The 22,918-nt window shown below is 45.1% G+C and overlaps 2 protein-coding genes and 1 long non-coding RNA gene across 3 annotated transcripts in view; 1 reads left to right on the forward strand and 2 right to left on the reverse strand.

Annotated features, from left to right (window-relative positions):
• The window catches only part of RNF20 (ring finger protein 20, E3 ubiquitin protein ligase), an 83,679-nt gene extending 74,901 nt beyond the window's left edge, over window positions 1-8,778 (reverse strand). The window contains exon 1 of the mRNA XM_005859814.2: window positions 8,509-8,778. The gene's annotated coding sequence lies outside the window, so the exon portion shown is untranslated. The remainder of the gene's footprint in view (window positions 1-8,508) is intronic.
• A 720-nt stretch (window positions 8,779-9,498) lies between these two features.
• On the forward strand, window positions 9,499-22,614 carry ALDOB (aldolase B, fructose-bisphosphate). The gene is made up of 9 exons (XM_005859815.2): window positions 9,499-9,606; window positions 13,581-13,702; window positions 14,380-14,591; window positions 15,607-15,661; window positions 16,534-16,694; window positions 17,777-17,860; window positions 18,872-19,046; window positions 19,454-19,653; window positions 22,255-22,614. Exons 2-9 carry the CDS (start codon window positions 13,591-13,593, stop codon window positions 22,348-22,350), a joined length of 1,095 nt encoding a protein of 364 aa, XP_005859877.1. The 5' UTR covers window positions 9,499-9,606; window positions 13,581-13,590; the 3' UTR covers window positions 22,351-22,614.
• On the reverse strand, window positions 10,280-13,574 carry LOC106725004. Its single transcript, XR_001360843.1, has 2 exons — window positions 11,787-13,574; window positions 10,280-11,106 (listed from the first exon to the last, which is right to left on the reverse strand). It is a non-coding gene; the product is annotated as an uncharacterized LOC106725004 (long non-coding RNA).
• Window positions 22,615-22,918: the final 304 nt, after the last annotated feature.

Raw genomic sequence — 22,918 nt, forward strand, 5'->3', positions numbered from 1 at the left:
ACACCCCATCTGGCACCTGGTGGACTTTTAAGAACAGGGATGACTAATGCTCAATTTCAAATTGTTCTGTGGCCACCATGTAATTTCCTCCCTCCTCTGCAAACCTTTAGCTATGTCTGCTGTTAAATCAATTAAACAAGGAGGCCACTCTAATGCCCCGGTGGCCTACATAAGCAAACCCAAAACCTAAGCCTGTAAGTGCTTCATGGCTACGAAATCAAAACCTAAGGACAACCAATCACACACAGCCAGCAAAGTTTTAAGCTATCGCCAACCAATAATTTCTTTACTTTACTTCCACCTTTTCACTATAAAAGTTTTCTGCCCAGCTCCCTTGGACGGAATGCTTTTGACCATTTGGAATTGCTCAAATTAAGTTCTTAAAAGTTTAATATGCCTCAGTTTATCTTTTTTTAAAAAAATATTTTTTTTATTTATTTCAGAGAGGGAGGAAAAGGGAGAGAGAGAGACACATCAATGATGAGAGAGAATCTTAGGAAGAGGGAGAGAGACACATCAATGATGAGAGAGAATCATTGATCGGCTGCCTCCTGCACGCCCCACACCCGGGGATCGAGCCCACAACTTGGGCATGTGCCCTAACCGGGAATCAAACCGAGACCTCCTGGTCACAGGTTGACACTTAGCCACACCTGCAGGCCAGGCCTTAGTTTATCTTTTAACACAACAAAAAGGCTTTATGTAAGTGAAACTGTTTGCTTTTGGTCTTTTGTGGAAATCTAATGAAGGAGTCATTTCCCATCTAGGTCACCATGGCATGGACAGGACTGGTGCACTGAGGCTGGGGCGTGATCCATGTGCTGGACTGAACTGATTCAGCGTGGCCTTGATAAGAAAAACCCCTGGAGATTTCGCCCAAATGGGGGAAGGCATTGGGCTCTCTGGAGGCTATAGAATGGAAGTTCGAGCCAATCTTATCTGGATCTAAAAAGGCAAGGAGACCCTAGCTGGTTTGGCTCAGTGGATAGAGCATCGGCCTGTGGACTGAAGGGTCCCAGGTTCAATTCTGGTCAAGGGCACATGCCTGGGTTGCAGGCTCAGTCCCCAGTAGGGGGCATGCAGGAGGCAGCCAATCAATGATTCACTCTCATCATTGATGTTTCTAGCTCTCTCTCCCTCTCCCTTCCTCTCTGAAATCAGTACAAATATATTTTTAAAAAATTAAAATAAACAGGCAAGGAGAACTGAGCTGAGATTGGCATTATTTATATCTATTTGTGATCTTGCCTTCTCTTCCCTATTAGATTCAAAAGAGACCTTCACTTTTGCAGAACAACAATAAATGGCTAACCTCATGGGTTCAGGATGGATGAGGGAGAAGGAGTGAAGGAAAAGAACCCAGAGACTGTGCCTTGAGAATTTGGGGGAGAGGGGAGGGCACTGGAAAATGGCTGGTGAAATTACCTGCCCACGCGTGGGCAAGAGCTCTAGCAAGAAGTAATTGTTTCTATTCTCTGATCAAAACATTCCAGAATAGAATTATTTTTATTAAGTGACTGCCTTCTTTCTTCCCATTTTTGGGATCAGAGATCTGTGTTCTCACTTGACAAATGACCCAAAGGAGAGTGGCCAAAATGAGCGGCAGAAGAGGGCAGGCCCTGCGCAGGAAACATTTTTAAAAAGGGCAATTGCAGCCCCTCCCCTGCACCAGAGAAGCCAGGGCACCTGCTGCCTGACCGTGATCAGTCTGCGTGCAGCCTCCTCCGCTGGGCGCCATGATGGGATGAGGACCTCCCTGGGCTCCCTGCCACAGGGATAACTTGTTCCAGCCGCTCACTTACACCTCCATCTGGCAGCCCAGCAGGGCCTCGCAGGCCCGGGAGTCAGCTGTGGCACAGAGGGCGGGTGTGCAGTGGTGCAGGCCAGCCAGCCGTCTCCCACGGTTGGCACAGGGGTGCTAATGAAGCCAGCCTGTCTGCCTTCCCCACAGGTGGCCCTTCCTGCCACTCAGTCTCTTCTGACTCTGGCAACATGTGCGTGGCCTTATCTCTTTGTTTAACTCTCCTCTTTCATCCCCTTTTACACTTCCCACAAATAATATTGCCAATGTCTCCAGTCTCCTCAAACCTGCTTCTTCCTCTCTTCAGCTCTTTCAGTGAGTGAGTCATACTCTCCTTGGATTCACATAACGGGGAAAAATCGTTCCTCGTCTACAGCTCCTGACTGCCCTCTAAGGGGGAGGGTACCTCTTCTTGGGTGTGAGCATGCAACTTCTGAGATGGACTCGGGGCCCAGATTAATTTCTCTGCATAGAACATGGAGGAAGCTTTGGTGGCTGGGAGCGAGATGGAGCATCCAGAGGAAAGAACCTAGCTGATGAGGTTGGGTGCTGTGGGAGCACCACTTTTGGAACCACTCCTCTTTGGTGACAGAATTTGGAGAATATGGAGAGGAGAAAGGGATGATGGTACTGATAGCAATACTATTTATATAATACTTAATTTTTGCCAGGCATTTTGCTTTCTTGTCCATTCAATACAATCCCCCAACACTGTCATAGGTCAAGTTTTAGGAAAGTTTGCTGAGAAAACGGAGGCTCAAAAAGGTTAGCGAACTTGCCCAGAGTAACACAAGTAGGAAGCTCGGCGCTGGAACTTGGAGGGCAAGTTCTATCTGACTTCAAAGTCCACATTCCTTTGTTTGTTCGTTTATATTGTTGTTAATCCTCACCCGAGGATATTTTTCCATTGATTTTTAGAGAGAATGGAAGGGAAGGGGAGAGACACATCGATTGGTTGCCTCCTGCATGTACCCTGACTGGCGCCAGGGATTAAGCCTGCAACCGAGATACATGATCTTGACCAGAATCAAACCCATGATACTTCAGTCTGGGGGCCAACGCTCTATCCACTGAGCCAAACTGTCTCGGGCAAAGTCCACATTCTTAATAAGTGAATTATATTGACTCGCCAAGAAATTTTATGGCTAGACCTTCAGAAGGGCAGACAGTTGAGTTTGTAGGTGACTGGATTCATTCACCTTGGAGGCTGAGTGACGCCGTTCTTCATTTTGTGGGAGTGTAGGTGGCAACGAGGTGGTCACTAAACAATTGACTGGTCCACCATGTGCAGATTTGCTGGCTAGCTACCTGCCCCTCAGTGTCCGGGTGGGTTTTTTCCAAGTCTTCCAGGACAGTGTAACTCCAGATCTGGTCAGCCTGGCACCTTCATTCCCGAAGAGTGCTGAGATGAGATGAAGCAAACCCAAAGAATCATAGGGGAGGAAGAGGCGAGGGGTTGGAACCACCTAGTTTCTCTTAGACATGCCAGTATTTTGAAGTGCTCTCATCAATAACTAATCCATTTCCACAACACTTCCCTTAAAAAACATTTCATAGTCTAATCTAAGTTCTTCTATTATTGTTTAAAATAATTTCCTTTGTTCTATGATAATTAGGAATGCCAAAAACACGCATTTTTGGGGGGAAGAGGCCATAAAATATCACAACTAGAAGAGACCCTGTGCTTCACTGTATACACGATGAGTTCAAAGTCCCAGGATGACCTTAGAGTCTGTACGTCAGTCCTTGCCCTGGTGCTTACAATAGTGTGACCTTCAGGCAGAGATGGGATCAATTCCATCCTCCCCAAAACAACACCTACCCTGCTGACTTCGTGGGGAGTAAGTGAAATTTTCTATGTGAAGTGCCCAGAAAAGGCTGTAAGGAGGAGGTGCTCAACAGATGGCCATGACCTCCCTTGGGCAATGTCATCCCGCTATTCAGGGCAGAGCCAGGGCCAGAACTTTGTTTTCTGATTTTCAAGTGTGTGTGTGTGTGTGTGTGCAGTGTATGTGGCCTTATGCGTGGCCTTATCTCTTTGCCACAGGAGCAGTGTAATGTCTGCTTCTGTGAAGTGACATGGTTTATAATACTTTGTAATTATCGCTTTCACAGCACTTAGAGCAGTGATTTTCAACCTTTTTCATCTCAGGGCACAGATAAACTCATTACTAAAATTCTGTGGCACACCAAAAAAATATATTATTTTTTGCCGATCTGACAAAAAAAGGGTATAATTTTGATTCATTCACACCAGACGGCTATTGTTGTGTCAGCTGTTGTCATATTTTATTTGACAATCTACGGGAAAAGAGGTCAGTGCCCCTGACTAAACAGTCAGGTATTGCATGGTTTACAAATTCTTGCGGCACAGCGGTTGCAAGTCGCTGATTTAGGGGATACCCTTCAGTCAGTGCAGCAACATGGGAAGTTAGACAGGAGTGGTATTGCTAGGCCGACTTCACACATCAGGGAAGGGAGGCTGAGAGTGATTTCCTGCAGTTCCACAGCTAACCAGCGGCAGGGCTGGACCCCCACCCAGACCTGGTGCCTCCCCACCTACGGCTCTTTCCATAGCACACAATGCCTTCCAACCTACAGGCCAAACAGTTCACCCAAGAGATAAGGAAAAGTGAGAAATATGCTGGATCATTAGTGACATAAATAACCAACAATTCTGATTAGATAGTGAGCTCCTGCATGACCCTGACTGGCGCCAGGGATTAAGCCTGCAACCGAGATACATGATCTTGACCAGAATCAAACCCATGATACTTCAGTCTGGGGGCCAACGCTCTATCCACTGAGCCAAACTGTCTCGGGCAAAGTCCACATTCTTAATAAGTGAATTATATTGACTCGCCAAGAAATTTTATGGCTAGACCTTCAGAAGGGCAGACAGTTGAGTTTGTAGGTGACTGGATTCATTCACCTTGGAGGCTGAGTGACGCCGTTCTTCATTTTGTGGGAGTGTAGGTGGCAACGAGGTGGTCACTAAACAATTGACTGGTCCACCATGTGCAGATTTGCTGGCTAGCTACCTGCTCCTCAGTGTCCGGGTGGGTTTTTTCCCAGCCTTCCAGGACAATGATCTGGTCAGCCTGGCGCCTTCATTCCCGAAGAGTGCTGAGATGAGATGAAGCAAACCCAAAGAATCATAGGGGAGGAAGAGGCGAGGGGTTGGAACCACCTAGTTTCTCTTAGACATGCCAGTATTTTGAAGTGCTCTCATCAATAACTAATCCATTTCCACAACACTTCCCTTAAAAAACATTTCATAGTCTAATCTAAGTTCTTCTATTATTGTTTAAAATAATTTCCTTTGTTCTATGATAATTAGGAATGCCAAAAACACGCATTTTTGGGGGGAAGAGGCCATAAAATATCACAACTAGAAGAGACCCTGTGCTTCACTGTATACACGATGAGTTCAAAGTCCCAGGATGACCTTAGAGTCTGTACGTCAGTCCTTGCCCTGGTGCTTACAATAGTGTGACCTTCAGGCAGAGATGGGATCAATTCCATCCTCCCCAAAACAACACCTACCCTGCTGACTTCGTGGGGAGTAAGTGAAATTTTCTATGTGAAGTGCCCAGAAAAGGCTGTAAGGAGGAGGTGCTCAACAGATGGCCATGACCTCCCTTGGGCAATGTCATCCCGCTATTCAGGGCAGAGCCAGGGCCAGAACTTTGTTTTCTGATTTTCAAGTGTGTGTGTGTGTGTGTGTGCAGTGTATGTGGCCTTATCTCTTTGTTTATCTCTTTGCCACAGGAGCAGTGTAATGTCTGCTTCTGTGAAGTGACATGGTTTATAATACTTTGTAATTATCGCTTTCACAGCACTTAGAGCAGTGATTTTCAACCTTTTTCATCTCATGGCACAGATAAACTCATTACTAAAATTCTGTGGCACACCAAAAAAATATATTATTTTTTGCCGATCTGACAAAAAAAGGGTATAATTTTGATTCATTCACACCAGACGGCTATTGTTGTGTCAGCTGTTGTCATATTTTATTTGACAATCTACGGGAAAAGAGGTCAGTGCCCCTGACTAAACAGTCAGGTATTGCATGGTTTACAAATTCTTGCGGCACAGCGGTTGCAAGTCACTGATTTAGGGGATACCCTTCAGTCAGTGCAGCAACATGGGAAGTTAGACAGGAGTGGTATTGCTAGGCCGACTTCACACATCAGGGAAGGGAGGCTGAGAGTGATTTCCTGCAGTTCCACAGCTAACCAGCGGCAGGGCTGGACCCCCACCCAGACCTGGTGCCTCCCCACCTATGGCTCTTTCCACAGCACACAATGCCTTCCAACCTACAGGCCAAACAGTTCACCCAAGAGATAAGGAAAAGTGAGAAATATGCTGGATCGTTAATGACATAAATAACCAACAATTCTGATTAGATAGTGAGGAGAAAATTGAACTTTGAGATGATTGAGCAAGAGGCAGGGAGAAAACACTGACGAGGCAGTACAGCACCCTTGCAGAAGGAATGTGGGGATTGGGCGATCACTGCGGACCAGAGTAACTCTTTCCTGTCGGAAAAGCACTGGCCACTCAGTAGTTCTGAAATTCTGCAGCCCATTCTTCCCAGTTGCCCCTGCCTCTGCAGCATCCTCACTGCACAGAGTTGCTTCCTCAGACAAGGAAAGCCTCACGTTCTTGGCCACATTTCAAGCTTCAATTTTACTCTTTTGTCTCAAATATTGGTACCGCTAAGGCCTAGAATTTGGATACTCTTAAATTCACTGGCCCTGGAGGCTTGAATATAGGCAGGCACTCTAGTCTCCCTAGAACACACAGAGTTTACATTTCCTAGGGAGGAGGAGCGTCTAAAAAAAGTCACCCCGAGGAAATGAAAGGCTCCCCAAAGGCTTCTGCTCCAGGCTTCATTCTGGTGCTTTAAAAACCATCTGTACCCTCCGATTCTGGCATTTTAAAAAGCCTACCACATCACTCTCCCAAACTGACATTTACTACTCTAACTCTGTGACTATACCCAACAACACTGGATCGTAAACTTTAGGTGAATTGTATGGGATGTACATTCTATCTCAATAAAACTGTTACATTAATAAAAGGGCCACAGAGGAATTGAAAGCCTGGTCTCAAAGAGATATGTGTGCACTCGTGTTTAAAGCAGATTTATTCACAACAGCCAAAAGGTGGGAGCAACCCAAGTGTCCCTTGGCCTATGGAATATTACTCAGCCTTGAAAAGGGAGGAAACTCTGACACATGCGACAACATGGATGAACTTTGGAGACATTATGCTAAGTGAAATAAGCCAGTCAGGAAATGACTAACACTGTGTGACTCTCCTTGTATGAGGCACCTGGGATAGTGAAATTCACAGAGACTGAGAGTAGAATGGTGGTTTCCAGGGTGGTGATGGTGGGGATGGGGGCAGGGAGGCAGGAATGATGAGTTGTTTAATGGATCTAGAGCAGCGGTTCTCATCCTGTGGGTCGAGACCCCTTTGGCGGTCGAACGACCCTTTCACAGGGGTCGCCTAAGACCATCCTGCATATCAGATATTTACATTATGATTCATAACAGTAGCAACATTTACAGTTATGAGTAGCAACGAAAATAATTTTATGGTTGGGTCACAACATAAGGAACTGTATTTAAAGGGCCAGAAGGTTGAGAACCACTGAAGAGTATACCTTGACTTTCTCTACCAATTGACCCCAGAGTTCTGGAGATTGGTTGAGCAACAGTGTGAATGTAATGAACACTACTGACTGGAGACTTAAAACGGTTAAGATGGTAACATTTTACGGAATGTGTATTTTAGCACATTTTTTTAAAGGCGAGGGGGCATGGTGGTGTGAATGCACCATTTCGGGGCAGCACCAGCCTGGATTCCTATGAAATTTCAAAAGATGATGAAACTGAGGACAGAACAGGTTGGAGGATTCCCTGGTATTTCACAGCCTCCAAGTCCCGTGATCTCTCAATTTTGAATATTTTATGGAGTCAAGAGACTTAAAACACACACCTGCCAACCGTCTGTGTTGCTCAGGAGTTACTGTTTTTCTAAGGCCTGGTAAGCTGTAGCCTTGCTGTCTTGAACTTTGAGCTTTAGTTACACATCAAACCCTGGAAGCAGGCAAATGCTGATGCCACAGGAGCAGCAGCAGGTGGCACCAGTCGGGGGCGGGCACACCATGCCCTCTGACGTGCTTGGCCGGTCTGCTGTTCACGTGAAACGATGCCCAGCAGGAGCGGGGCCACCTGGGTCTGCCTACGCAAGTCATTCTTCCCTGATTAATGAAGGTTTAGCGTCCAAGGTTATACAGTGCTGAGAGGAGAGGGAAATTGCTAATCTATGCAGTCTTTGGTGACCCAAATGTAAGTAGTTCTGCGGTAGACCACTGAGTTAGAGTGAGTGAGACTCGCTGTGTGCCCGTCTTGGGACTCTAGGCAAGTTACTTGCCTTCTCTGAACCAGAGTTTCCTTATCCAGAAAACAGGCAATTTCAGAGAGGGGCTCAGATTGGAGATATCTATAAAAAGAACTCAATGCATCATAAGACCTAAGAAAATTAGCTATTATTATTGTTGTCATGATCATAACAAGAATAATTAGTATTAGTAGCATAAGTGAAATTGTTTTTACCATGCAGCTCTCAGCGGGCGGAATGCTTTAGTCACAATTCCAACCACCCCAGTCCTGACCCCAACATCTGTTACTCACCCCACGCTCCGTTCTTTCACCACCGTCCACCTCTACTTCCTCCATTCTTCTTTGACAAAATAAAACCTGATGAAACCTCCCCGGATTGGGTCATCTTGACCTGATCAATCAAGCGCGAGGTGCTTGAATGAGCACCCGGTGGAGATGGGAAACCAGAAAGTATGCCTTTGGGCAGCAAGTGGATTCAGGAGTGCTGATGGGAGCTTTACCTGGCCTCACCCTCCACTATCCTTAGAACAGGCCGTGGCCAAGACTTCCCCAGACAAATGAGCCCCGATTTTGTGTTTCGAACATTTCAATTTCCTTTAATAATCACAGTCGATGTTTAACACTACCCACTTTTAGAACCTATCTGACCTAAACTCTATTTAGACAACCTAGTTCTCTGATATTTTTCCTTCATTTCATTGACATTTCACTTGTTCACTCATAAATTCTAATGTCACACTCAATACCATTGAGCACTTTGACTCCACCTCCCCCCACTTTATGAATTATCCCAAAGAAATATATTCCTGAGAATTTATACTTTCCCAGGATCAGGGTCATTTCATTGTTTTTAGAATGCTCTGGTAAAGTTGTGATTCCACTTTGCAGAGGGGAAAAGTAAGGCTCAGAGAAATAAAGACCACCTTGACCAAGGTCGTGTATTTTTTAAGTGATGGAGCTAAGCTAACATTCCTCCCAACTTCCCTTCGTGAATTCTAGAGCTCAGCCATGCATTAGCTGTTTGACGTAGAGGAAACCCCCTAATCCTCTGTGCCTTGGTGTCTTCGCCAGTCAATTGAAGAGTCTGGAGTAAGAACTACATGGTCTGCAGAGAGCCCTTGTAGCTTTAACATCCTATGCATACAATGAGTATGTGAGCATGATTACAAGGACTGGCTGTTTATGAGCCAATCAGAGGTATTCGATAAGAACCTCCCCACCAGGCCAAGGCGGGAAGGGGAGGGCAAAAGGAAAAAAAACCACACACACACCACACAACTTGGATGAGAAATCTATAAAAGCTGAGTGTTCCCAAAGATTCGTCCTATTTGGCAGCTGCTGCCTCACACACGGCTTCTGATCTCTAAGAGGACGCGCTGCTCACACACTGTAAGTAAAAGAACTTCTTTTGTCTACTTGGACGGCACCAGGGATTAAGGGGTTAATGAAAGCTTGTGGAGGGGAAAGTTTGTTTGCTTTTGTTTTCAGGAAAAACAGGATGGTGGCTGAAAACACCATGATCTGCTGAAACGTTTGTTTTTCCTCACACCTTTCCTGGCAGCAAACTGCTCAAGATTGCTGCTGTTCCCAGTGTGACCTGTCTGAGGGCTCTTTGAGTCTTGGCCTGGGAAAGACAACTTGAATGCACCCATTGGGTTAGGTTCTACTCAGTTTTTGAGATGCCGGCTCATTTCTACTCTTTCCACAACCACTGCTTATTTTGATGATTTATTTACGTATCTGTCACCTTCTGTCACTTTCTTCATTCTCTTCCCACACGGACGAGTGTCAGCACTGAAGTTTCTTTGTCACAGAAATGGACTCTGACGTGTGTTGCCCTTGGCCTTCATCCACTGCTCAGATGAGAAAGTGGAACAGGCTTGGAGACCTCACAGAGCAGCGTTGTCATCTGATTATAAAGTCTCAAACCTTCCACTGGTTTGATGCTGTCTACAACCTTTCCTACTGGCACCAAGCACCTCGAAGGCGCTACAGCTTAAGATATTTGGAACCACTGTATTTAGGTGTATTTGTTCCACTCTCTGAAAAAAAACAAGCAAAAAAACCCAAACAGGCATGTTGTGAAGATATGTTGCCTTTTAAAATAAACTTGACTCTCAATGGTGGCCTGGGGCTCCATTAGCCAGTTGGGACCCTGCTGCCATCATTGTGGTGGCCAAGGTGTCTCTGGGGAAGACCCAGGCCCAGGCTGGACCTGAGGTGCCAGGCTGGGGAATGGGGCGTAGCTGCTAGGAGTTCCTTGCCAGTTTAGAGGAAAGAGCAACCTCTCTCTCTGGGCTGCTGCACGTGTGTTCACAGGCACCAGGGTTCAGTCTGGCAGAGCATCCCACTGCCTTGCCACGGTGGCATTGGGATGGGGGATGAGGCTGTGAGCATCTTCCATCCGTACATAAAAGTGCTGCTCACAGTGCCTGGCCAGCACAGGCTTCCAAAGACTAAGCCCCTGGTGTCTGTCTTCTTGCAAATCCATCTGCCTTGCACATGGAGAAGCAAATAGACTCTCCACTGCCTTATATTTCTCCAGAAGTTGAATATTCATATTTCATAAATTATTATCTTTCCATAGAACCTCTCCTAGGGAGGCAGAAAGAGTCGCACTGTAGGGTTCCTCCTGTTATTTTGCTGAGAAGGATTGGAAATTGGGATTCCAAGTCGTACACCAATAGGATGTGATTTATAAGCCTAAACATCACAACTTAGAAGGGGCATCAGACATATTCTTCCTGGGCCTCTGTCTCCTCGTTTCTCAAGTTGGCAGGGCTGATACAGGGTGCTCCGAGGTCACTTGCAGCTCTGCTTTTCCGTGGTTACCTTCTGTTCATATATGTACATACTCACAACCTTCTCACAGATTTAGACATATATCACCTGTTAATTTATTACATATAATAAATTAAGTAATGTGTAACCCTGTTTAGTAAGAAATCCAACATGAAAAAGTTTAAACAGGGAAATATGAGTCATTCCACCCCATCTCATTCCCTAGGGGTAGCCCCAGGGTGGTTCTTCCCTGTTTATATAGATATACAGACAGTATGTGTGTATACCACGTTTTTAATTTTAAAAGAATGATATTATGTATTGCATGCTTCTCTGAAACTGGATTTTTTTCACTTAATAATATAATGTGAACAACTTCCAATCGCACTCTTAAAAATGTTGACTTGAGCCCTGACCGGTTTGGCTCAGTGGATAGACCGTCGGCCTGCGGACTCAAGGGTCCCAGGTTCGATTCTGGTCAAGGGCATGTACCTTGGTTGTGGGCATATACCCAGTAGGGAGTGTGCAGGAGGCAGCTGATCGATGTTTCTCTCTCATTGATGTTTCTAACTCTCTATCCCTCTCCCTTCCTCTCTGTAAAAAATCAATAAAATATATTTTTTTTAAAATGTTGACTTGAGACCTCAGTGAGCAGAGGCCAGGGGCAGAGAGATCACTCTCTGTCATTCCCACTCCTGCTGGCCTTCTGTCCCCGGTGGTGGACGTTGGCCTGTGACCCTGATTTATGATTAACAGACGGGTAACATTTGCGCTGATGTGGTACAGACCTTTAAACCTTCTGTAGAAGTTTAACTTCCCATAAACAGATTTGGGTTGCTTCGACCTTTCCTCTCTTGGTTTTTCTGGTTGAGTCAGCACACTCGGCCTGAAGAAAATAGCTTGGTGACAAATAGAAACATGGAAGTCCCTTAGGTAGTTCTATTTTAAACAGTCAAAAAAGAAATAATAATAATAGCTTACATTTTCATAATGCTTTATAAAGTATCTTCATGTTTATCACGCAATTCGACAAATTTATTTTGAGCAAACACAACGAGTAGAGTGCTTGTGGGTCACAGGTGATCCATTTGGCAATGAGACAACCAGAGCAGATATTACTGCCATTTAATCCATAATAAACTCAGACTCAGAAATTACCGCTTTGCCCATGGTCCCAGCCAGGGGAGGCAGAGCTTGTCCTTGAACCAGGTCTATTTGCTCTACTAGCAGCAAACGTGTGTGTGTGTCAGATGCTTATGAATTGGTAATGTCAGTGGTGTGGGGATAATGATCTACAGTCCAAGGATTTGGGGTACCTTGAGGATATCATCACCAAGTATTCTGAGGGTGTCCTCAAGGACATTAGAGCCATCTAAGGCTGATTCCTTTCACCAAGCTCACTCTTTCCTTGAAATAAAGGAGTACTGTCCCTTATCCCAACTTTGTGTCTTATTAGCTATTTGTCTTTGGACAAATCATTAAACACTCTTATATTCTTTCCTTATCTATTATATGGGAAGGGGGGAATTCCAGCTGCCTTCTGGGATTATCGTGAGGCATAAATTATATAGTGCATGCAAAGCAAGAAGCAGAGTGCTTGGCAGCCAATGATAATTTGCTACTATTATTGCACTATTTGTGTATGAGTGTATGAGGGGGAGAGGAGGCCATAGGATTGGATAGGAAATGGCTCAAGATAATCTTCACTATGGTTTGTCCTTTTTGATAGCTCATCCTATGCAAAATCACTTCTTATAACATATAAGATTAAAAGAGCCCTGTGAGGTTGCATTTTTAAGACTAGTCAAAGTGGCAGCTGAACAGGTGCAGTGATCCCCTTCAGAGGCCCACTGCCAATCTCCCTTCACTAAAGCAGTGAAACCGAGAATTATTGGGACAGGGATTACCCCACGACTTCAGCACCCTTGGACCCTGGGAATTTCCAGCCCAGAGGCACTTAGGAAAAACCCTACCCATTGGCCTCAAGTGGTCTCATAGGTGTTTGAATACAGGAAAAAAGGGAACTTGCACTCCACCTTGTAGATCCCAACGCTGAAGAAATGTTAGCTTCAAGTCCAAGTGGTGGTCTCTCCTCTCAAGCGTATTGCCCAGAGAATAGTCTGGTGGGCTATAGACTAACAGAACAAAGTAGATAATGGCCACACAGGCCAAAAGCCTCACTGCCCTGCCCTCAAGCCATCTAGGGTACCTGATGGCACCAGAAATCCACAAAGTAGAGAGTCAATTACTGCAGTGCCATCTACCTGTCAGATGCGATGTGTCACTAACTCGCTGGTTCAGTCTCAGGAACAGTCATCCCAAAGGTGCCCTGGAAGGCATTCTATTTAGCATCACCATGAACATTTACCCTCCCACCTTCAGCCATTATGGCTAACTGCAACTACTTAGGCAAAGGGGGAAAACACCCTCCCTCCCAGACCTCATTTGTTTGTGCACTTGTAGAAACGGGCCAGAAATGGCAGAGGGCCTGTAGGGCTAGACTGCACACCCAGCTGCCTTAGTCATGAGTCCATCCGATCCACCCTCAGTTTTGTTCAGGACTCTCCTGCACTCTTTTCCAGACCTGTCACCATGGCCCACAAATTCCCAGCCCTCACCGCAGACCAGAAGAAGGAGCTCTCAGAAATCGCCCAGCGCATCGTTGCCAATGGGAAGGGGATCCTGGCTGCCGATGAGTCTGTAGGTGAGTGCAAGAAGCATCATACAACAAGCATACTCTTGTTTCTACACGTCGCAAAGGCAACTTGATATCCATGTTTTCTTTCCTTTCAGATGAGTAAAGGCTTATGCACACAGGAGTGGGAGCAGAAGGCTTAGGAAGCAGAGACCTTTGGGGGTCCTGTCATTCCAGTTGGCAGATTTCTGAAAACCTAAGACAGAGACTCAGCCTTCCATTTTGAGGCCCCTTGCCAGAGGACATTGGAATTCAGGCTATAGCAAGACCAGGAATTCAGTAACCAGAATGAGGTCAGATACACAGCCCGCTGCTGCTAATAAGAAGTCAGCCAGGGAAGGGCAGAGAGGCAAGGAAGTGTCCACATCTGGCACAGGGAAGCGCTTGTGTCTAAGTAAGCCCGAGAAGGTAAAAACGAGAGCTGTGGTGGGCCCGCACACCACCAGGAAACGATAGAAGCCAGAGAAGTCAACAGTCAGATTGAGGGATGAACCAGAGAGTCTGGGGAGAGGCTGGAGGGCCTTAGCTACCACCTGGACCCACTGGTGGCTTCCCTGACTCAGACATGCCCAGCCCGTCCTCTTCCTGCCCAGCAGCCAAAGGAGACAAAAAAGAGGCAGGAGTTCTGATCATGGGGAGGAAAACCTGGCTGGCTCCTTACACTGCCTTTGCCCGCCCACCCATAGGCACCATGGGAAACCGCCTGCAGAGGATCAACGTGGAGAACACAGAAGAGAACCGACGGCAGTTCCGTGAAATCCTCTTCACCGTGGACAACTCTGTCAGCCAGAGCATTGGGGGCGTGATCCTGTTCCATGAGACCCTCTACCAGAAGGACAGCCAGGGCAAGCTGTTCAGAAACATCCTTAAGGAAAAGGGCATCGTGGTGGGGATCAAGGTGAGTCCTTGTATTCCCCTCACCTCTAACCGCAACCCGGCCAAGTGCCCAGCCCAGGGGCTGTGGCAGGGAACATGTCTCATCATCTGCTTTCCATCACACCTTCCCCTGAGAACCGATCCTCTTCTAGACTTTTCCTCCCATGCCCTCTTCTTTCGACCATTTTCTACAAGGTACTAAATCTCTTAGTGTCTCAATTTCCTCATTTCTAACATGGGAATAATAGTACCTACCTCATAAGATTCTTATTAGGAATAAGGAGGAAATGTGTTTTAAAAACAGTCCCAGTCACAAAATTAGTATTCAGAGCATGATAGCTGTGATTATGAAAGCACTCACTATTCTATCTTTAACTAGGTCTTCCAATACTGCACAAGAGTAAAGTATTCAATAACTGCTTAGACCTCCAGGGACTCATTTAATCCTCCTGACAACCTCTGGAGGCTGACTCAGTTATTCTCCTTATTTTAGAAGTGAGGTGAGAAAGTGGAATTACAAGGGTGACATAACTTGCCCGCAGCAAGGCAAAATTGGAGGCCATTTGAGCCCAGACTGTCCACCTCACAGGCTCATGAACTTAGCCTTTGCTCTGCGGAGAGTAGAGGCTGCATCCTATTCTCTTCATCTCCTGAAATAACACAGTACCTGCGATGCGAAGGTGCTCCACCATGCCTCTTGAATAAATGAATGAATAATTTAAGGGATGCTGCTCTTATACAGAACCTCTATACTCGTATTCCTAGTGCCATCAGATTACTTCTTCCTTCCCAAGCTCCAGGCCTGTGCTTTCCATCCTCTTAGGGTTGACCTTGACCCTCTTACATTGTTCCTTCCAGGTAACATCCCTTCTGCTATGGACTGTTGTGTCCCTCCAGATGACTAATCCATTTTCCTAACTGAACTCCTTGATTTGTGAAAGATGGGAACTATTAGTCAGCACCAGGGGCTCTGCTGGTGTTTTATTTACTGGGATACCTGACACCTGCTAATTACTTGTTAATTATTTAATTCACAGTTGGACCAAGGAACTGCTCCACTTGCAGGAACAAACAAGGAAACCACCATTCAAGGTAAGGATACTGCCCACTGATATGAATCATGCCAATATATGCTAGAAATGAGTAAGTGAAAATAAATTACGAATATCACATGGGGATTAAAGCCACATGCACCTGATTTTCAATCCGAGCTCCTCTAGTTGAGAACTGTGTGACCTCTGGTTAGTCACTTAAGTGTTCTGTGGCCATTCTAGGGGATAACAATATCTGCTTTGCAGAATAGTTTTGAAGATTAAACTAAACAATATATATAAAGGACTTACCACAGTGTGTTGCACAGAGAAGATACTCTGTACCTGGGAATATTATTTTTAGAGATAAATCCAGCAACAGTAGAGGGTAATGGTCCCAGGCTTTGGGATTGGACATACCTGGGTTTGAATCCTGGTTCCATCACTTACGACTTAGATAATTTTGCGAGGTACTTCACTGCCCGAGTAGACAAGTATAAACCACAACACTGGGTTAGCTACACAGAATTTGAATCCCAACTCCATCACTCACACTATGCAAACTTAGTCAAGTCACTCAACCTCTCGGAGCCTGGTTATCCACATCTGTAAAATGAGTATAATATTAACTCTTAGGGTTGTTATGATGACTAAATGAGAAATGGTGTGCAAAATGCATAGAATCATCCCTGGAACATAGCAAGTATACCAACCAAATATTCATTCCCTCTATTCTTATGTGCGTCAAAACATATTTATTAAATCCAGGTCTCTCGGCTAAGTGTTGGGACCCATGTTTACTTGTCTGGTTGTTTTTGGCTCTCAAGCTCTGCTGACTGGAAGCTAAGCCAAGGGAGCACTCCTTCACTTTATCGGCCCCAGGGATCAGGGACAGGGCCACAAAGAAGCCATTCTCTCTTCTGTGACTTACAGGGCTTGATGGCCTTTCTCAGCGCTGTGCTCAGTATAAGAAAGACGGTGTTGACTTTGGGAAGTGGCGTGCTGTGCTGAGGATTGACAACCAGTGTCCATCTGCCCTTGCTATCCAGGAAAATGCCAACGCCCTGGCTCGCTACGCCAGCATCTGCCAGCAGGTGCGCAGGTTTCCCCTTGGGCTAAAAAACAGTAGGCGAGTGCGATCTTTAGAGCCTATCCTTCTAATTTTACTGTAGCCACACATGAACCCTCTTCTCGCCCCGCCAGTGTATCCTGGTGGCATTTTCACTACTTCTGCTGTAGCCGCGTGTGGTAGGGAAAGATGTAGTTGCACAAGCCAGCTAGGAGCCCAAACGGCAGATGCCCTCAACTGCTGTTCTTCTTCAAAGTGGTCAGGCTTTTGAGGCCAGGGCCCTTGCTTGTCTGTGTTCCACCATGTCCAAGACAGGATCCTCTGAGGTCCCCAGGTCAAGGGTGATAGCGCTGACCCAGTCCACATAATTTCATGGAGGATGGAGACCTGATGCTAAAGTTTCCAACATGTGTTGACGTGTCTCTGGGATCCAATTTAGTCTGATTTTATTGTATAGGTGCTGAGTTGTGGGCACCTGGAGATTCCCAATCAGAATTGTAAACACTTCTTGAATTCCTTACTTAACCCACACAAGAGGCATCTTTCTTAGTGATTTAAGCTTGACGGCTCTAAAAGGGTGACAAGCTAGTTTCTGAAGTAGCTGGAGTAGTTTCTAGAATAAGACCTAGAAATTAGGAGTTTGCTTCTATTTTTCCCCATTCCCAGAAAAGCTTTTCTTCCTTTCTCCTTCCTTCCTTCCTTCCTTTTAAAAAAAAAATCCTCACTCAAGGATATTTTTCCATTGATTTTTAGAGAAAGTGGAAGAGAGAGGGAAAAATAGAAAGAAATATCAATGTGCAAGATACATGCCCTTGCCCTTGACCTTGACCAGAATCAAACCTGAGACCCTTCGGTCCGCAGGCCAATGCTCTATCCACTGAGCCAAACTGACGATGGCCCTTTCTTTCTTTTTAATCTCACTGTTCTTTTTTGGCTAAGCCATACTCACTAGATATCTCTAAATTTCTTTGCATTGCCTTTGAGTCACTTACATGATATTTCTCCAAAAGGGCTTCATTTTATACCAACCTCAACTGTTGAATAATCTCTTAAGGAAAGGATCCCCGTGAGCAGAGCTTCACTCTTTCTCTCCCTTTTCCTTTTTAGAACGGGCTGGTACCTATTGTTGAACCAGAGGTAATTCCTGATGGAGACCATGACATGGAACACTGCCAATATGTTACTGAGAAGGTAAGTCCAAATCCTAGTTGAAAAAACTTGCTTTTAAGTAACAGCTATTACTTAACATATATCAGCTGCTATATGAGAAATATTCTCAGTCGGCATCATTATGTAGCATTGAGAAGGTAAGGAGGTATTAGCAAACCTACCACTTTTGGGTACATGGTATGCTCCTTATGAAAAAAGCACAGGACTTGCAGTACCGAGACTAGGCCTTGAGAATCCATGTACAGTGGGGCTTTGACTTACGAGTTTAATTTGTTCCGAGACCGAGCTCGTAAAGGAGCTCGTTAAGGAGCTCATTAACTCAAATTACTCTGTCAACTCAATGCAAAAAATCGGTGGAGAGACAGCTGGTATCTCAAAAAACTCATTAGTCGGGACACTCATAAGTCAAGGCCCCACTGTACCTACTTGTGGGGCCTCAGTTTCATTAGGTGTAAATTAAGAAATTTTAAAATAAAATGAGGCTTACATAAAACACATGTGATTAGAAAGTAATTTGTCTACTTGTGACTTTCTAAATTAGTCACAGTATATCTGCAGGAGAGTGAGAGGCATAATGTAACCTGACCTCAGTTTTTTCCTTGACAAAATTAGGTGGACTAAAATGAGGTCTGAAAGCACTTCTGTGTCTGAAATGTATGTGTTTATGACCACTTAGCATCTAAGGGGAAGGAGAATGGAGGCCAATTTAGATGTCCCCTAACTAAGTCCAGGCAGTCTCCACTGACCAAAGGGAGTGATGGGAAGGAAGGAGTGAGGGGAAGCAGCCATGCCAGCAGACCATGCAGTGGGCAGCTAGAGTAGGGGTGGCAGGTACAGGCCAGCTTGGCTGTGCTCAGTGGCTGTGGTTTGCAATACATTTCTCTGATGAGGCCTGGGGGCTGGTTGGGAAGCTTTGGCCAAGCCACATACGAGAATTCCTTCATCCTGCATCCGTGCAGCATAAAAGTGCCAAGGGCAGGTGACCCTAAGGCTGGCTCTGGGTTTCATCTGTTTGGATCTCTTATCCTTCAGGTCCTGGCTGCTGTCTACAAGGCCCTGAACGACCATCATGTGTACCTGGAGGGCACCCTGCTGAAGCCCAACATGGTGACCGCTGGGCATGCCTGCACCAAGAAGTATACTCCAGAGCAAGTGGCCATGGCCACTGTCACCGCTCTCCACCGTACCGTTCCTGCTGCTGTGCCTGGTAAGGCTTTCCTTCACCTCTAACTCCAGGTCTTGGCCCTTGGCCTTTGAAGTTCCACAAGCATTTTGTTTGTCCAGGGTCTTCCACCCATGAAGCAGACCCCTGGCACCTCACAGGCAACAGCACTTCCCCTCACACTCTGTGATACCACATATCCTGAGTCTGCCCACATGCACACGATCCATTGATTTCCTCAACGTTTCACCTCCCTCCTTATTTATGAAAGCCCTTGTATCCCTAGCCCAACTAGCCTCAACAAGGGAAAATTAATATCCCCGACTCAGTCCCATGCAAATCAAGCAGAGAAAAGATTGAAACATTACATTCCTTTTAGGCTCATTGCTTGCTTTCTCAAGCTGGGTCCACAAGCTGGGACTAATTGAGTGGAGTGGTTTCTCCCCTTCTAGGCATCTGCTTTTTGTCTGGTGGCATGAGTGAAGAGGATGCTACCCTCAACCTCAATGCTATCAACCTTTGCCCTCTCCCCAAGCCCTGGAAACTAAGTTTCTCTTATGGACGGGCCCTGCAGGCCAGTGCACTGGCTGCTTGGGGTGGCAAGGCTGCAAACAAGAAGGCGACACAGGAGGCTTTTATGAAGCGGGCTGTGGTAAGATGCTACTACCTCTTATGTACTTGATCAAGTGGACACTTGGGGCCTGGTTCTGTCAATGGAAAAACTTTGCTTTCTCAGCCCATGAAGGTATCTCCAGATAATGTCCACTGGGTATTTGAAAATGTGGCATTGGAGCTCAATAGGAAGGTGAGGGCTAGAGAGAGTTTTGAGTTATCCACACTGTGTGCATAGCTGATGACAGATTGAAGGACAATTTCCACAGAGACACTTCAGAGGAAAGATAAGAGGGATAAGGACTGAACCGGGACACCTTTCATTTTGGGAAGATGAAGAAGAGAAGCCACTCTAACAAGCAGCAATAATATGATAGGATGAACCAAGGATTCTGAGAACAAAGAGAAAAAAATTTCAAGGGGTCAGTAACAACACACTTTAGAGAGATTCAGAATAAAGGCTCAGAGAAGGCAGAGATGGTCATAGGTGATTATCAGTGAACCTCAATAAAATAGTTTCAATAGAGAGAGAAGAAAAAAAGTGCACATTCAAGAAGTTTGTCAGGAGAAAACCTAGGAAAGTTACCAGGAGAAATGAGGACAAAAATGATTTTATTCAACTAGTAACCATTCCTTTTGAACATCTATTATGAGCCAAGGACTAGGGTGAATAAAGCAGATCAGCCATTGCCTTTAGGGAGCTTAGAGCTTAGCCAAGTAGGAGAGAGCTTGGCATACTTAGATGTAAAGAACACTATCAAGAGTGTGAAAAGACACCTCATAGAATGAATGAACATATTTGTAAATCTGATAGGTGATAAGGTTTTATTATCCATCTCAGTAACAAAAATGGCAACAACCCAGTTAAAAAAATGGGCAAAGGAGTGGAATAGACACTTCTCCATTGATGAAGTACAAATGGCAATAAATACATGAGAAGATTCTCAGCACTCTAATCACCAGGGAAATGCAAATCAAACCCACAAAGTGATATCATTTCTACCCATTAGAAAAAGAAAGCCAGAGGACAGAGTGAAGATGAGGAGAGTGGAGATCATGGAGAGGACAAGGGCTTAGAGGAAATAGGATGTCATGAAACTAAATGTTAATGCAGTTGTCAGAGTTGGTCTTAGAAAGAAGGGGAGAGACAGCAAAGAAGAGAGAATGGGTTGAAATCGGATCTGTTGGGATAAAGAGAGGTAGTGGTTGATTGCTGACTGCAGTTGAGGGCATCTGTTGAGAGTGAGGCAGGAACAGAGATTTCAATCTTAACAGTGGAGGAGCTTGGAATAGCTGTTGAAATCATCAGCTGGGAAACTGACCAGATGTGATGGCCAAGCTTATTAGGCAAAGTGCAGCTGAAACGAGAGTGAGTTTGTGGTACATTAACTTAGATCCTAAATTTTTCTGACAGCTCTCTTAAGCATGCAGGAAGATTCAGGTCAACCGAAATGGGAATAGCAGGAGAAAAGAGTAAAAGTTTAATAAGGAGACGGAAGAGTGCTGAATTTGAGTGATGGCCTTATGTAGCTTGCTGATCACAGAGAAGGCTGGGCAAGAAATGAAGAGTTCACCAGAGGTTTGGCCATGAAGCACTAAAGGAAAGGAAGTCCCCAGGGAAATTGGGGCATAAGAGGGGTGTGAGATTGTAGAGGTAGTGCTTTACCTTATGATAATGGAGAGCTGGGTATGGCTGTGCTGGCGTGTGGCTGTTGAGTTGAGGAGATGTAGCTGATATGATGGAGGGACTGTGAAAGTAAGGGCCAGGGGCCAATCCACACCAAAGAAGGGAAGCCGAGTTTATCGTCTGAGACGTGGTTCTCAAACTAGTGAGTACATCTGAATCACCTGGTGGGCTTGTTAAAACCCAGATTGCTGGGCCCTGGCCACTGAGTTTCTGATTCCAAGGGTCTGGGGTCAAGCTACAGGATTTCCAGTTATTACACTTGCTTAGGTTCATGAAACACTCTTTGAAAATCACTGTAGATGAAGAAATAAGTCCTGGAGAGAGTAAACAATAGCAACAGTGACTTGAAGAGTAGCATTTGAATATTATTATAGGTTTTATAATCCTGAACTCAACTTTAATTGGAATTTACACAGGGGATCAAATGATCCTGTGATAACAACTACATAAAATTACATGTTCTTGTGGTCAAATATAAGTAAAAAATGGGAAATTTAAAAATTTTTTTATTTTCATTTTTGTTTTTACTATAACAAATAGTACTTTGTCTGATGCTTGGCCATATATCTGGTCAATTTCTTAGCAGACAACTTTCACAGGTATTCCAAGCTTCCCCATTGTTAAGCCTGAAATCCCCACTCCAATACTAGTGAGAAGTTTCTCAAGTTTAATTTCTAGTACTGTTGTTGCACAATTGTTGGTACTAAAAAGAGACTTTCCCAGTAACTGACACAAACCTCAGTCTTGCCAAAGAAATGCTCAGAAAACTGGGATAAAGGAGATAACATGTTACAAAAGGAGGGGAATGATATCAGCCGCAATACTCCAGATTCCGTCAAATCAATGCAAGGGGGAAAATGTCAAAATGAAGGTGTCGCTGGTTTCAAATGAGAGGCTGAAGCACATGGTTGTGTTTGCTCTAACTCGGCCTCCTCTGTCACCCTTGTTTTTTAGGCTAACTGCCAGGCAGCCAAGGGCAAGTATACTTCCATGGGCTCTTCTGGTGCTGCGTCCACCCAGTCGCTCTTCACAGCCAACTATACCTACTAGAAACAGAAAGGTCGGCTGGCTCCAGCTCTTTGAGGTGTCTTGGGAAGAGGGCTGAAAGGGAACAACCACCTTTTGACTGACCCTGGAAATCAGACCAAATTAGATTGAAGTACTGGAAACACAATACATGTTAAATTCTTAGACACAAGGGGAAAAAAATCAGTTATTGAAACTTAAGTCCAAATATCAAGGATTTGATGAAATTTCACACTGCGGTTTCCTTGCCACACTTCCAGCTGCCCATGACCCAAAGTCTCCATCTAATAAAAGAATAGACTTTAAAACAAAATCTGCTCTCCATCCAAATAACGACGACTGAGTGAAACGTCTCAGAAGCTGAGGGCAGAGAAGTGCATCTTATGAAATGATCTTAGGCGTGGTAGGTTATGAAAGAGACAGCTGTGACAAAAAGGAAATAAAATAAGCTATAAACCTTCCGTTGGTGTTGGGTTTTACTTTTTGCTCTTGTTTTCAAAGGACTCAGTATATTTCATTACCTTTGACTCTACTAGACGTGATTGATGTTATGGTTTAGGGTCCTCAACTTTGGCTACTCATTGGAATTACC

This window comes from Myotis brandtii, unplaced genomic scaffold (genome assembly GCF_000412655.1).
Source record: "Myotis brandtii unplaced genomic scaffold, ASM41265v1 scaffold13, whole genome shotgun sequence".
NCBI classification, from domain to species: domain Eukaryota; kingdom Metazoa; phylum Chordata; class Mammalia; order Chiroptera; family Vespertilionidae; genus Myotis; species Myotis brandtii.